This window comes from Dipteris shenzhenensis, chromosome 25, assembly GCF_047967505.1.
Source record: "Dipteris shenzhenensis isolate YYH24624 ecotype China chromosome 25, Dip_SZ_1.0, whole genome shotgun sequence".
Lineage (NCBI taxonomy): Eukaryota > Viridiplantae > Streptophyta > Polypodiopsida > Gleicheniales > Dipteridaceae > Dipteris > Dipteris shenzhenensis.
In genome coordinates this window covers 29,373,309-29,388,994 of record NC_141620.1, presented here as the reverse complement: position 1 = coordinate 29,388,994, position 15,686 = coordinate 29,373,309, and the positions used below count along the sequence as shown (strand labels likewise).

Below are 15,686 nucleotides of genomic sequence, written 5' to 3'. Positions count from 1 at the left end.
CTCCTCTCAGCCCACCCTTGGTGGCTCCTCCACACCCGTGCCCAGCCTCCTCCCTACAATGCCTCCCTACTCCATCGCCCTCCGCCAACGAACCCCCTCCTCCACATCAGCTCTCCACCCTACCCCCTACACCACTCCCTACACCCCCCTTCCCAACCCCTCACCCCAATGCCTCCCCTCATAGCCCTCTCCCCCTCGCCTCTCAACCCCACCCCCACACAGTCCACCCCACAAGTGAAGGTGGCGCCCCCCCATCCTTTAGAAAAAAAAGTGTAACCCTAACCCTAGACTAACCTTAGTTAAGTCAAGATAGGTTAGGTCAACCTAACTTAGGATAGGCTAATGTAAGATTGGGTTAGGTTAGAGTAAACTAGCTGATAGTTAGTTAATTAAGCGAACTACAGTCAACTAGCAATTAGGTTAGTTGAGATAACTTGCCAGTTAGCCTAATTGGATAGTTAGGTTAGTTAGATTAATCGGGTTATTAGGTTAACTGGGTAGTTAGAATAACAAAACCTAGTTTAGTTCCCTTAAGTCTAGGGCCCATTCGCACCCATCCTTAAGCCCCAAGGCCTTTTTTACCCCTCCTTTAACTAACCATAATGCACCCATTTGTGACCCAATTGGACCCTTTCAAAGCCCACCTTTCACACACTAAAAGAGCATGTTTTGCAAAAACTTTCCACTACTTTGGGTCTTATTATCAACATTATTTTGAACGCCAATCATTGCTCCATTTTGAGGCACATTTCCATAGAAAAATGATCATACACCAAAATGTACCAGAGTTGCTTGCAATCAACATGATTAGCCATAGGCAAGTAATAAAATTGCAAAACTTTTGAGGATTATTAGGTAGCTTTGTCAAAGCATTACTCCAAGGGCAACACATCATCGACAAATTGGAACTGTTTAAAAAGGACATCATCAATTGGTGCAATTCAACATCCCAAATGAAACCATATGGGATCAACTTCTAGAAGGCTACCATGAATACATAGACATGTGTACCAACAATCCAAGGGACCATTTGGAGTCAATTCCACAAATACTTGACAGACAACAAGATCCACTTATATACCCACCTATGTTCTCTGGTAGAGGTAATCTTGAAGAATTCATTGCTTTGTTTGAGTGCAAATGGTTAGGAGATACCTGAAGGTAGGAGGAAGATTATTTGAACATTTTCCCACAAGCTCTAATAGGAGAACCATTTGATTGGTATTGCAAAATGGATGTGGAAATTCAAAGCTCATGGCCCATGATACAACAATATTTTATACAACAATTTGCAGTCACTCATGGAGGGATGATGGATCTCCATTAGATTGTGTCATCTGCACATTTTGGTAATCATGAAAGATCAGACAAAGGGATTTAGAAATCACATTGCCAAGAGTAGTTCAAAAGGATTGGGATACTGTGACAGATTATTTCTAAAAGCTAAAAAATACTATCATAGAGAGAAATCTGTCACGAACAAAGCACCGGTTATTCAAAAGTTTTGTTAAGGGCTTATATGAAGAAATCAAAGAACAATTGGATTACTATAATTGTAAAACTATAACAGAGGTATATGATGCTACAATAATGATTGAAGAATCAATTGAGAAGGATCGAGAAAGGATTGAAGCAAATAGAATCATCAAACACACTGGACAATAATGAGGGCAATTTGGCAATGGTTTCAACAGAAACCCCTATCACTAACATGTGCACAATGGAAAGTCAACCAACAAGCAAAAAGAAGAAAGGAGCTAAGAAAGGTAATGCGAACTGATGACCAAGAACCAACCCTTCTTTCTCACCTACGCGAGTACGAAAGCTGCCTTCCACGCTTCATCCTACACCTCTCACTAGAATAATACCCTAGGACCTATGCTATACTTGTGAACACCTATGCTACAATGAGCAATGACACGACTGTAGGTGACCAACACCCTCGGAACCTAGAAATGAGAGAAAAAGAGACAACAAGTATCCATTTTTGGAGAATTTTGAAAGTATAAGAAAACTATACAATTGTTGCAAAATATGTACATACTCAAACAAAGTAAGCTTGAGTTATCATTTGCCCAACTACCTAGAATCATACACTAATGAAATTCTTTTATAATGTGAAGAATCACAGGCCAAGGGTAGTGATCCAGCAACTAAGGCCACAATACTCATAGATCAAGTGGAAATCGACCTACCTCGATTGGATGTGGGCTACAATAATGTATCCACCATGAGGGGGCTAATATCACATAGAATGAATTGAAAGGCATATTCAAACCCGACCTAGATTGGCAATGCAAAAGCTAGAGCACAAGCAATCTGAAAAAAAGATAACATTATTTGTGCTTTGCTCAATGTGGATGGTTGTGTTGAAAACTTAGTTTATTTATAAATATTAATTTCTCAAGATAGAACATTTTTTCAAGATGTTTTTCCTATGTCTAGTGATCTTTTCCCTCTAAGTTTTCTTGGTGGGCATATCCAAGTGCTCTTTCACTCGTATTGCCAAGTCTTTACTCTCGTTGGGTTATGGTAGCTACATTTGTAAAGTCTCGTAGATGTATAACCTAGATGGCTTTGATGGATCATGCACATGATAGAATTGGTAACTACAAAACTATAAATTGTAATAATGTAGATTACAAACTCTAGAAAGCCCAACAAGAGACTATCCATCTTTATTGGCATTGCTTTTCTCAAAGCCCTGACTCATTCTTTGACTAGTTTGTAGGTCATCTACACATTCACGTGAAAGGACTGCAATGGTTATTAGAAAGCACCAATTTAAGAGTCAACCATATGCTTTGCACAGATTTAAGAGTCAACCATATGCTTTGTAGTATGCACCATGCGGGCTCAAAGATAGGAGCAAGGAATAAAACATTCTATCTAGAAAAGAGACAATCGATATGGAAAAATAATTAGATATATCCTTTTGCTCGAAGTTAAGTCAAGCATGATTTCATTCCAACAAAAGATTGATCGAAGAACGGAAGTCTCAACAAAAAGCAATAAGCATAACTATTGAGTCAATGGGTGAACACAATAGAAGTTGCCTTGGAAACTTTGTCCAAGAACTAGATGAAGAACAATCATCATGAATCGACGATAGTAGGGCATATTCTATGTAATCTAGTTGCCCTAGTCCCATGTTCAAACTCAAATTAAACTATTAGCACCTAACAATGGCCATGTTGATGCAATAGGTGGTGGCTTGTCATTTTGCTTGTAATTTTTAACCCCTCTATGTGGCACTTCTTTTACTTATGTTACTAGTCTTTGTTCTATAATTATGATTGGAGTCTTAATATTGTAAATCCCTCCAATGGCTATTGCATTTTAGCTTGTTGCTTACATTCTTTTGCTTTCTTCAGTCTTCTAATCAAGTTCTAAGGGAATAGATTGTGTTGTTATGAAAGGCCATTGAGCCATATGCCTCCAAGAGGAAATCATGGCAATAATCATTGGCTAAAGAAAAAGCTTTAAACTCTTTGTAGCCATGTTATCAAGTGTTGTTTATGGACCTGTTAACAAAAGCTAAGCATAGTCATTAGAGATTCTCACCCTAACTTCACTCACCATTATGTTATGAGTGATAACATTTTTAAAAGTTGGAGTATCTCTTAGAACTCCTACATGGTTTACATGTAATAGCCATTCCACTCGAGACTTCTTCATCATTTCTAGAATTCAGCTAGACTTTGAATTAGAAAAAGCAAAGAGTGAAACTGACACATATGCGATGGTGCCCAAAGTCTCGCTCCAATTGTGAGGTGGGTTTTGACCGTGATATGTAGTTGTTCTTTGTGTCTATGCAAATTTAGAGAGAGAGAGAGAGAGAGAGAGAGGTGGATGGAATCAGAGACAATAAGAGGCCAAGGACTTGCCTTTATGGGTATCAGATGGTGATAAGTGGACGATCCTAAGAATCCAAAGTTCATTATAGAAGTTCTTGAAAAGTCTCCATCCTTAGCGAGGGATGCATGTGTGAACAAGCTCTAAGGGAGTTATGTCATGGAGGGGAAAACAACAATTTCCATTATGCTGTGCAAAATGTACCATGAGAAATAGAGGGGAAATATGTGGGAAATAAGGGGAAAAAGAGCACTCCATGCTCTAGACCTCACGGTGTTATTTTGCACACCTTCGAGAACCATTGATATGATGGTTGTGACATTTCTTTATAGTCCTCTCTCCATTTTCAGTTGGAGTATTATGTCATACAAAATGTCCATAATCTGCTCTTCCAAGGGAAAAACATCCAACAAAGCCATTCGTAAGCCCTAATGACATGGTGGGAAAAGGGATTTTCTGGAAAAAACCAATTCACATGTTAATATCATAGTGTTTGGTGAAAATGTAGATTTTATGTCAAATGCATCACAAAGTCTTTTTTCCCACAAAATCATTAACCTCAACGCCCACCCATCATCTGATAGCAGGAATCGAATTCTGGTCGACCAATAAGCCATGTAGGCATTTCGAGCTTCTGGCAATAAACATGGGACTTCTTTTTCTTATATCTGGTCCTGGGGTGTGTAACCCATGCCTCGCCCATGCCTTTCCTCGCTTGGCCGGTGCGTGGGGTGTGTGTAACTGGTCGCATTCTGAACCCTTTTTTTTTTTAAAACACACCCACACCACACTCACACACTCGTGGTCTTACGGAGGGGCACCCTGCCTTGGACTGGTGGGCAATGGGGCCATAGTTGTGGCACTCACACACACACACACACACACACACACTCTTAAACACACACGCACACACACATGCACACACACACGCAACCACAAACTAGGACTCCATGCCCAAGCCTTGAGCTGCATTCTGAACCTGGGTGCTTGGTGTACACTCATGTGGACTCCAATGGAGTCATCCAACGGAAATGAAATGTGGGGGGTGTGGAAAGCCAAAAAGGTAGAGTCACATTCATTCATTGTGTGCTTTAGTGAAAAGTGTCAAAAGCCCTTTTCTTAATTCTCAACAATAACGTCTTTAATCCTTTTCTTTTAGTGTTAATCCTTTTGTTTAGTGTTAATTCTTTTCTTCTTCATTCTCAACAGCTTCTTCTTCCCTGCAAGCTTTCATGAGCTCAAGCTCGCCATCGCCTCCCAATCCCTCCATCTTTTCCCTTTTCTTCCTACTTACCTTCTCCACAATCGGTTCCATTCGGTTGCGGATTGAGCGACGCCGCAGAATTTGGCCATTCAGTAGGTTTGCAGTCAATGCACATCGGCACAACATCGCGAGAAACGGCACGGCTGCCACATGGGACGTAATGCATCGCCTGCGATGCGTGATCGAACGATGGAATTGCTTATAGTCTTTCAGGATCGACAGGACGCTTGCTGAAGAGCCCTGTTAGCTGGATCACCCAAGAGATTTGTGCAGAGCTGAATGATCTTACATGCAGTGCGACCGCTATGCTTCAAGGACGATGGCATTGTGAAGTTCTAGCGGGGCCGATTTTCTTTTTCCACAGCCACAGCGACAATTAGGAAACATCGGCGGAGCTCTGGTCTTGCGCCTCTTCAAGCAGAGATTTTATTGTCAATCATCGCGGAAACGAAATCAGGCAAATGCTGCAAGCATGACATGGCGCCACGCCCCTTTTTTCTTGGTGTCTCGCTAGAGGATCGAGCTCATCTTGTGATCACCCTTCCACGCAGGGCTGGCCTAAGGTGCCCAGGACTTCCAAATTAAACCAACACAATCTTTTTCTGTTGGACTTCCCGTTAGTTTCTTGTGGCCAGCTTCAGGGACATCAGTATCGACGGCAAGATGTGTTGCTCAAGAGGCCACTAGCATATCCGTGGATACGTAAAATTTAATTGCAAAATTGTTTTCTCCGGCAGGAATTCTAGCCTGCATCATCCTGGTTCAGCTTATCTTGAAAACCTATGGCTTTCATATACGAGCCGCTTCTAGTTATCAAAGTAGTGGTTTGAGTAATGTGAAGAATCAGCAACAAGGGCATGGACTCCAGCTTTGTTTCGTGGGAGAGGGATCCTTTCTTCGCAGCAGCCGAAGATGTCCAACAATCAGCGGACAGGTGGCTCATTGGCAAGGCTGACTTGTTTCTTTCTGTGGCTTGCTCACGTTTTATATGATGGTCATGTGGCCCCAGTAAAATGGCTCGTGTCTGTTTGTTTCGTGCACTTTTGGAGTTTGTTCAACAAATAGCAGTGGCATCATCCATAGCAAGGATTGTGTTAAGCTAAATAACGATGCGTGTTGGATAAAAAGACTGTGGACTTTGAACAATAGTTCAAGTTTACTAAGCCATATTCGTAGATAGTGTTATTGAGTGTCCGTGGAACCAAAGAGGGTAGAAAAGAAATGTGTGTGTGTGTGTGAGAGAGAGAGAGGGAGAGAGAGAGAGAGAGAATTTTACTTGAGGAAACGAACACAATAGACCTACGCTCCTTCTGTGCATTTAGTTTGCTAAAAAGCGAGTGGTAATGCTATATTCTTGAAGTATTTCGTTTTTAGTTCAGGTGCTAATGAGAAATGCATAATTATAATTTATTACATTCCTGCAAGGGTTACCACATTCTTCTTCTTCTTTTTGTGGTGTGACGTTAAAATCTGTCTCCAGAATTGCGGCAGTGAAGAGTTCCCATTGATGAAATCAGCACTCTAAATGGCATGTTCTCTTCACTGTTAAGGCGATCTCTCCCTTGGCTGTTCTGGGGTTTTCCTTGAATCTTCTTACACCAAGTTTGCCTTGAAGTCTGGATGCCCAGCCGGCCAAGTTACCATATGCAATATATTACCTAATCTTCACGAAAAAAAGCTATACCCGAGCATGTTATTATTGTCTATTGCCTTTATTTGTTAAGGATGAGTTTCTTAGACTTGAGGATCTGCCCTACGTCCCATGAGTTGGAATGTCTTTGGGATTATGGGGAACAAGAGCTTAGGAACATGATTGCTCTAGAGTTGAAGGTTAAGTGGAAAGATTGCTTAGGAGAGTCTTGATTCTCTTTGAAGCCAATTCCCTAGAGTTCATCTCCCAAACAGTCACTGGATAAGGGGGAAAGAATACTATGTCACTGTATGGATGTGTTATGGAGGTCAAGTTACGTACGGTTTTGTGTTCTAACCTTAAGACATTTAGGACATGTAGTACTGTCGAAACGGACGCTCGTGTAAAGACACTTTAGACACCATGTGCCTATAAAGACTGAGTGGGGCCTTGCAAAGAATGAGCCAGATTGGAGCTCTGTTTCTCTAATGACATCGTGCGCAGATGGGGTTGTGTTGTATGGGACACAATCTTACTTGGGAGTATTGTGATCAAACATATCTATTTCTTGTGGTGGAGTGCTAGTCTAGACCAAATGTGTCTGAGTTAAGTCATCCACCCTAGGGATTGGGAATCTGTTTTTAATTGTCATTGTATTCAACTCCCTATAGTCAATGCATAATCTGAGAGTGCCATTGTTTTCTTCACCAACAAAGCAGGGGAAGCGAATGGAGATTGGCTATGAGTGATGAAGCCTTTGTCCAACAACTCCTGAATCTGCTTGGCAACCTCATCTTTTTCTGCCCTCGATAGCCTGTAAGGAGCCTTCTTGATGAGATTTGATCCTTCCTTCAAATTAAGGGCATAATCAACTTCCCTTTTAGGAGGGAGATCAGGTGGGGGTTCCTGGAATATGTTCTGATATTGCTGTAGCAACCCTAGCATGTCAACATCCTCCACCTTGAAGCCTTTTCTTGGTTTCTGGTCGTCTCCAGCTTTAAAGCAAACAAACTTACATCTTTCTGGAGGACCCTTCCAAGTTGTTTGGCTGTTACCAGCTACAATTTCTGAGAATCATTTCTCTTATCTTCTGAGTTAAAATTCTTACCATCTCGGCTGGACTTTGAAGCCTTAACAGGAAAATACCTAGGAATAAATCACCTTGGATCCCGGGAGCTGGTTGGAAAGGTTTTTTTTCCAAATGAGATTTCTGCGCTCCAGTAGGCTTCCTCAATGAAAAGTCCACAGCGGCTGCTTTCTTGAAATACCCAATAGCAATGGCTTTTCTCCTTGGAATTGTACTTTGGCTCAAACATTTCTGTAACTGCATAGCTTCATCCAAAGTCTTAGGTCTAGAGCCATCACATCAGAAGCAATACGTGGCTGTAGCCCATGGATAAATTTAATCATCCTCTGCTTTTCATGAACTCCCCTAACAAACAAAGATAGTTTCTAGAATTGCTTGATATAATGCTTGACTGAGCCATGTTGCACTAGGTCATGCCACTGGCAAATATATTGGTCAACAACAAGAGGTGAAAGAAATGTCTCAACCATCTCTTGCCTAAATCCCTCCCAAGTAGTCATTGAAGGTCTTACCCATTGCTCCTTGCCCATGCCTGACTCTTCCCCATCTCCTTCTGAATAACGTTGTGAATAGTCTTCACAAACTAGTGAAAATGATGGCTGCTCTAACATCAGGATCTATTTGATTGTAAGCCATGAGTTGCTGAGACAGAAACTCACCTTTCTTGACAGATGCTTAATATACCCTGGAAGAACTTGGCACACCATCAAGGGTTGTACCCTGAACTGGGCTGTAATCTGAACTAGGAGGAATGGTGCTAGTCGAAGTAGGTGTAGGCTTAAGGGATTATTCAAAATTTGGCCCTCCTTGCTATTCTTTCATTCATACATGAGAGAGAGAGAGGGAGAGAATTGATTTTATTGTCTCTTTTGTTTCTTGATTTGTTTGTTTATTTTTGCTTAGTCACCTTCTTCGTTTCTTCTTTATTTCTTGCTATCTTTCCCTTTGTTTTTAATTGATGTATTTTAGTTAGCACTGGGTTGGCCTAAGAGACTCCGCAGATCTTTAGAAACCCAGTATAGCTGCTTATGCTTGGGTACTGATGACGACATAAGCACTGCTTTGCTTCCTAGGTATGGCTGCCTTTTGTTTTTCAAAAAATATTTGTTAGCTCATTTTTCTTTCTTTTGTTTTCTCTTTTTTTTTCATCGTAGAATTTTGGACTTTAAAGGTCCAAAAATTTGAATTTGTGTGATTGGATATATTCTAGCCTTACAAAGGTATATCCTTGCTTCTGCCATAAATTCTCTGTTCCTGAGATCATTCCAGCCTGACCGTGATCCATAGGCCTCATAGGTTACTCATTCCTAGTGACCTCCATTCCCTTAGGCTCAACCATGCTCCTTACGCAATTCACATCACTTCTAACATTTCTCAACTGAGTAAAGGCATTGCCAAACTTAGCCCTGCAATCTTTTTCCACACCCTCAACCCCTTTGCTCCAAAGCTGAACTGAGCTGACCAAATTGACCAATTAATTGCTGTTGTTGGTCCAAGAGTTGCTACATCCTGCTTTGTTCCATCCAGCATTACTGCCATGAAGCCCTCAAAATTATGCTCAGTCCCATCCATGGTTGTAAGACACAACACGTCAGACACACTTCAGACACGAGTATCTAAAGTGTCCTAAAGATAAGACACGTCTTTGTGGCTATAATAATAAATATTTAATTAATATATGTGTAAGTTACAAGTGTACAACTTGCTAGCATAGCTAGCTGCTATATTCTAGAAGTACAATAAGCTCCTCTTAAACAATGCAAGATGTAACAATGCACTTGTACAATGTAGTTTTCGTCACTCAAGACTTCAAAGTTAAAGTTAAGACTCACGACTCAAGAGCTTGCAAGTTAAGAGTCACGACTCAAGAGCTTGCAAGTCACGACCCACAAATTTGAAGGTCTAAACTGACACTTGAATCTTGATATTCAAAAATCCAGATAAACAACTTAACAAGAGCCTAGAGGGCTACATAGATTATATACCAATCATCATAGATCAATAAACATAAATATCATGGCAACAGTCTGTCAGTCACATGTGACATGAATGAAATCTGCATCTCAATACATATTGAAACGAAACTATTGACTCTCAAGAGTCAAAATCTCTCAAGATTCATCCTAATCCGAATCTGCACGGTCACTGCCACTGCTGGATCGAAAGCCACCATCAATGATAGCTTAATTAAGTCAAACTCAAAGTTTGTTGTTACACCCCCCCCTCTCAAAAAAAGGAGTGTCTAAAGGTGTCTTAAGATAAGACACGTGTCTTATCATAAGACACGAGTGTCTTAACAACCATGGGACTCTGACTCCCATGGTGGGGTGACTTAGAAGATGATTGCCTACAGAATCGTGGGGAAGGACTCCTGGACTTATTGTAGGGACAGATTCTATTGGTTCATGGTCAGTCAATTGGACATCATCAGTAGGTGCAACAACCAAATTTGCAGCTCCTTCGGTTCAGCCCAATTCCTGAGCCTCTTCATAGTCCATATCTGATTGAAATTCATTGCCATCTTATCCTTCCTTGGGGCCATTGAAAACAACTTTGCTTCCAATTGCTTCAGCTTAGGATCAGATTTCTCTAATGTTCAATGCAATTCTGAGTAAAAGTACTAAAGGGAATATAAAACCATAAGATAGTGCCAGAATTGTAGATTACAGTTAAAACCCCCAAATTCCCAACTTTGCCCTATTTTTGCAAGTCAAGTGTTTAGGAGAAAATTGAAATTTCCACCTTGATTAGGCAATCCTTATGTAGAGAAGGAACCAAAGAGCCAATGAAGGGTAGAAAATCACAAAGGTGCACCTGAATTGCAAGAAATTCTGGCATCTTTGTCAAATTGTTGTCTTGCGCCAGCTAGTGTAGCCGATTTTGAATTACCCTACAATTATATATCAGATCTTTGTCAAGCTTAATCATCTGCATTTAGGGAGATAGGCGATGAGGTGCACCAAGATTGATGCGAATCACAGATATAGAAGTGCATACGAATATGTTCTTAGCTTCTGTGTTTGGACTCTGATCACCATCAAAATTTATAAGCAGCACCTACAAGACTCAAGTATTGTGGCAAGTCCAGCCCTTGACACTCTCTCTCCAACTCTAAAAGGTACCTTCCTGCCTATTTCAGCATTGTATTTCCTGCTTACTTCAGCATTGTACTTCCTACTTCTAAATGGAATGGATCTAGCCTAGGCAAGTACTTTTTTATCTTAGTTACTCATTTCTGCCCTAGGTTTGAAAAGGACTAGACTAGGACTGTTTAACTAGGCTAAAATAGTATGAGAGAGCAACATGAGAATCATTGGAAATTGTGGGTAAAGCATGTCAATTTCAACTTGAAACCTGGAGCACTGATTCTTGATGCTAGGGCACACCTCTGTGCAAAATCTGGGCTAGAAGTTGCTCCATTCAGTGGATGCCACATGTCAACCTGCAGACAGGCCCAATTTTAAAGTACCGGGCACAATGGACAATTGTGCCTAATTCCAGCTGATTTTCTGCAATCCTGGGTTCTGTTTATGCTCAATTGAATCTTATATATGCATTAAGATAGGAGAAAAGCTCAATTGATCCCGGTCTCAGGGGTACAGGGTAAGCGTGTAGTGCCAATTTCGAATCAGAACTTGGGGATTGAAATGCCTTCAAAGGGCGCTGGAAATCAGGTTAAAAAGCAAGCAGTGTTGGATTCAGATCCTAGGATGGAGGGAGAAGCACTTGAAGACATTGCAGTTATGGGATTGGGCGCAGTAGCAGCAGATCAGGCTGAGAATACACTTCGAAATCAGGATCCAGTGGGCAATAATCAAGTTCCGGAGGATATTCATCGTAGTCAAGTGTAGTTAACTCAAGAGCAATTGATTCAAAGTTTTTTGGGCCCTATGCTACAACAATTCAGGGTATTAACCAATGAAAGTAAGCTCAATAGTAGAGAATGGGTCAAAGGCTGCAAAATTTATCTGCAACTATGAACAAAAGCTTTGATCATCTCAAGAGAAATCAGATTCAAGAAGGGAAGAGACCCATGGAGACCATCCTTGAAACAATCCCTTATCTGATTATGAATTTGAGCCTCTGACTTGATCTCTTGGTGATTCACATAGAGTACAGATGTGGCCCTCTCTAGATATGTCCTGAACACGCTCACTCTCAATGTGTAGTGATTGTGATGAGACATGGAACTACGTGATCGTTATCCTCAGTGAATGGGGTAGGTGGATCTGTGTATAGCCTGGTGGGTCAATGAAGCCCTCCACTGAAATCTGTAAGCAGTGGTCTCTATCGAAGCTCAGCTTCACAAGAAGCTCGATGGGTGCCAACCAGGTCCTAAATGTGTGTAGATGTAAGAGATCCTCCCTGATAACCCAGTTGACCTCATGCGTGCGCGGACAGGTAAGGGGCAGTTGGATGTAAGGCTCACGCAAGGGGGAGGGATGTAGGGTGAGGCTGGCAGAAGCACTCCTCAAGAGGCCCTGCATCTGTCAGTGTCTCTTCAAATTAAATGTAGCTGTCAATGGAAACACTATCTTGTTGGCTTTGTCTTGCATTCAGTTCTTTCTTGTTTCTCTCTTCAAACTCTCCCATTGTGTTTATCTAGGAATTTCAAACCCAATTTGATATACTTTTTAATTTCTTCAGTTTCTGTGTTCTATTCCTCACTTTCAGAGTCTAAAATGGAACAATGTAGTCAGTCTGGCACACTAAATGTGTGTAAAGGAGCTTTGTACAAGAGAAGGTTTCCCTGGAAACTGCCTGCTGTATGAATGTTGACATTGTTGAGGGAATTGCCTAGCAGATGAACAAGACGGTTTTTAATCTGATTCTGCAAGACGTGAGGTCATGTGCATTTGTTTTGGAATTTGATTTCTTTGTTCTCTGCCTCGGCATAGCAGTGTCAAAATACCAGTGTACTAGAGAAGACACTTCTCAATAATGTCATCTGTGTTGCAGGTTGGAGTCTACTTACAGAGCCTGGCTGTACAGCAAGGCCATTGCTGAAGGAAATTCAGGAAATGCAATAGAACTGAAGAGTGCTGAACTGTCTTGGCGAGAACTCACCACAGCCCTTGATACAGCTAAGTGGCAGGTAAGTCAGAGAAAGCTTGGGGATTTCCTGTGTTGTCTGCTGCTCTCATATTTTGACTGCGGAATTTTGTTCAATCTTGTGTGGCCCTACTCTTTCCATTCTCTATAGTGAGTGCAGACATAGAATGTTGGCTCTGGTTGGCAGTCTGCTTATTCTTATTTGGTTTATGTGTGACATTGTGGAGTAGCTGGAGGAGTTTAAGAAGGCTGCAACTGAAGCATCAGTAACATATGGTTCTCAAATGAGAGAGGATGCCTCAAAGAGGCATTTTTCGTTTATAGATGCTATTCAGGATCAGATTAGCATGACTGAAAATTCAGTATATGAGTTTACAGATCCAAAGACATCTAATTCTTTATATTCAGTCAATTTCAATGACGAGGAAAGAGATCAACTTGCAATGTTCTTGTCTGGATGCCCATCTAATGGCATCCATTCCATAAATGATGGGCGCATTCATCCCATTGAGGAAAACCACATTGAAAAAAGCTCCCCAATTATTGCATCGAAACCACATACATATTCTGATGTGGCGAAAAACAAAGAGTGTAGATCAAAACCAGAGTCTTGGAATGAACAGTATGGCACTCAACTATCTGGCTTATCGTCTACTTCAAATGGATTTACAGTCATGGATACTGGTCGTGAACGTGGGTCTAATGAGGAGATTGTTGAAGTGGATGAAATTAGCTCATTTAAAGAGTTCGATGGGCAAAGACTTCCAAAAGAAGGTGATTGTCCCAACAGGGACTATTCAAACAAGCCGCTAACTACCGATAAAATCATGAATGAAGTAGATCCCTGGAATTCTCTTGGGGAGGTCAGGGAAATTGATAAGTTTCAAACATCTAGGAATGGTTTCAAAAGATGGAAGAATGGATATCACAGTCTGAATGTGGAAGAGGAGAGGCTGATGATCAATGATACTGGACTGCTATTTGGTGTAGAGAAGGTAAGTTTGTAAAGCCCTTTGTAAAAAGCAGTGGGAGGACCTTACTGAAGTAAGACCTCTATATAGTTTTACTAATAGTAAACAACTGTCTATTCCTTGTGAAATTATATTAACCTCTTTAAAAGACCTACAATCTTAATTTCTATTGTTACAATCTGATGTAGGGGGAATTCAATGGAGGCTGTAGGACCAACAGAAAAAGCTCTTCTGGGCATGGTGGAAAAATGCCAAACGTGCTGGGAAGATGGACCATGCAGGAGCGATCCGGCCCATTGTTTGAGACAGCTTTCCGTCCATCTGTTCGCAGAGCTATGGCCACAGTTGTAGCTTTATGCCTGTGTTGTATGTACTTCTGGTTCCTGTCGAGTCTTGTGCCTTACATGAACACAGTGTTTCCGTACAAATTTCAGGATTGAAATTGATTGTATGCTTTAGGATTGACAATTAGGAGGGCCTCTAGCCTATATGATTTGTGCAATCACATCTTTATTGTAACCATTCAAATAATCAAAATTACTACACTGGGTTAAGGTGTGGTCATGGCTAATATCCCATGTCCCCTAATGTATAGAGCACTGCTATCTACGTGCTCAATTTTGAGTTTTTTGCCTTTATGATGGTATATGTTGTCACTCAAATTGTTTGCTAAGATTACTTCTTCACATTTCCATCTTGCACAAGTTTTTTTCTTCCCCTTAAGATTTGATAATGTTGTTTTCCTCTATAATGGATGATGTCAGATTTATTCAAGCAAATCCTCAAGTCTCGTTAATCATGAGTCATGCATTGCCAACCATAATCAAAACGACCTTTGATTTCTCCAATTTAATCAACTGTTATCTCTTTACTCCGCTGGGATGGGAAGGAGCGTCATTCAATTTATCTATTTGTACCCCTCTCCCATCCATCCAAAGTATTTAGAGTCCCAAGTGAGCCTACTTTATATCAAAATTCAAGTCTAAATTTTCTCTTCAGTGCATCCCTCAATTTCCACAATCCCATGGATCTCTTATTTTGATTTCTTTTTAGTTCAATCTCCCCATCTCCCAAAATTCTTAAATAATCTAGATTTGGAGGGGGTTCCGACAAGAAATGAAGTAAATAATAGAAGGATAAATAATGAGATTTAGAACAGTTTCCTTGGATGAAGGGAAGGTTGGAGCCTTGCCACTTCTTGAGCTTCATTTTTTACTTTTCGAAAAACCCACTCCCACTAGCAATTAAATCACATGGGGATACACAAAAGCCTATAAAGGACTCCTTTAGGTAAAAGCTTGGAAGACACACAAATATATTTGAGCATTCCATAACCTTGAGAGTGTAATAAGTGATTTTTTAAAGTTTAAAACATGCAAAACACAGTCAAAGTATCCTCTCTTTCTTATGAAACTATTTATTAGAAACGTTCTTTTGCTTGAATTTAATTTGGAGAGTTGGGTATGTCCCATCATGTGAGACCATCAATATACCATATAGTTTACATAGTTGGCTATGTGGAATCATAAGCAATCGCTAGCTCTCACCTAGGCATCCAAGAAAACCCTAAGTCTCCAATAATATAGTCTGCTAAGGTTTTTGTTTCAGTCCTCGTAACTTTGCAGTGTCTCTTGTGGATTGCTTCACTCAATTGCTACTTTACTTTACTGTTGCTCAAGGCCTGTTGTGGTCTATGTGCTTCAAGCTATGATGTTAGTCTTTACTAGCTACTTCTCGATGCTTATCTCTCGATTGCCAAGGCTTGCTCATTTCTTTCTTAACCTTGAAGTGCATAAATGCTTGAACAACATATCTATCTGAGAATGG

General features: G+C 40.7%; 1 protein-coding gene across 1 annotated transcript; it reads left to right on the top strand.

Annotated features, from left to right (window-relative positions):
- The first annotated feature begins 5,061 nt into the window (after window positions 1-5,061).
- LOC147885718 (uncharacterized) lies at window positions 5,062-14,463 on the top strand. The gene is made up of 4 exons (XM_087396029.1): window positions 5,062-6,053; window positions 12,796-12,931; window positions 13,119-13,883; window positions 14,048-14,463. The coding sequence occupies exons 1-4, from the start codon at window positions 5,977-5,979 to the stop codon at window positions 14,297-14,299; spliced, it is 1,230 nt and encodes a 409-aa protein (XP_087252155.1). The 5' UTR covers window positions 5,062-5,976; the 3' UTR covers window positions 14,300-14,463.
- The last annotated feature ends 1,223 nt before the right edge of the window (window positions 14,464-15,686 follow it).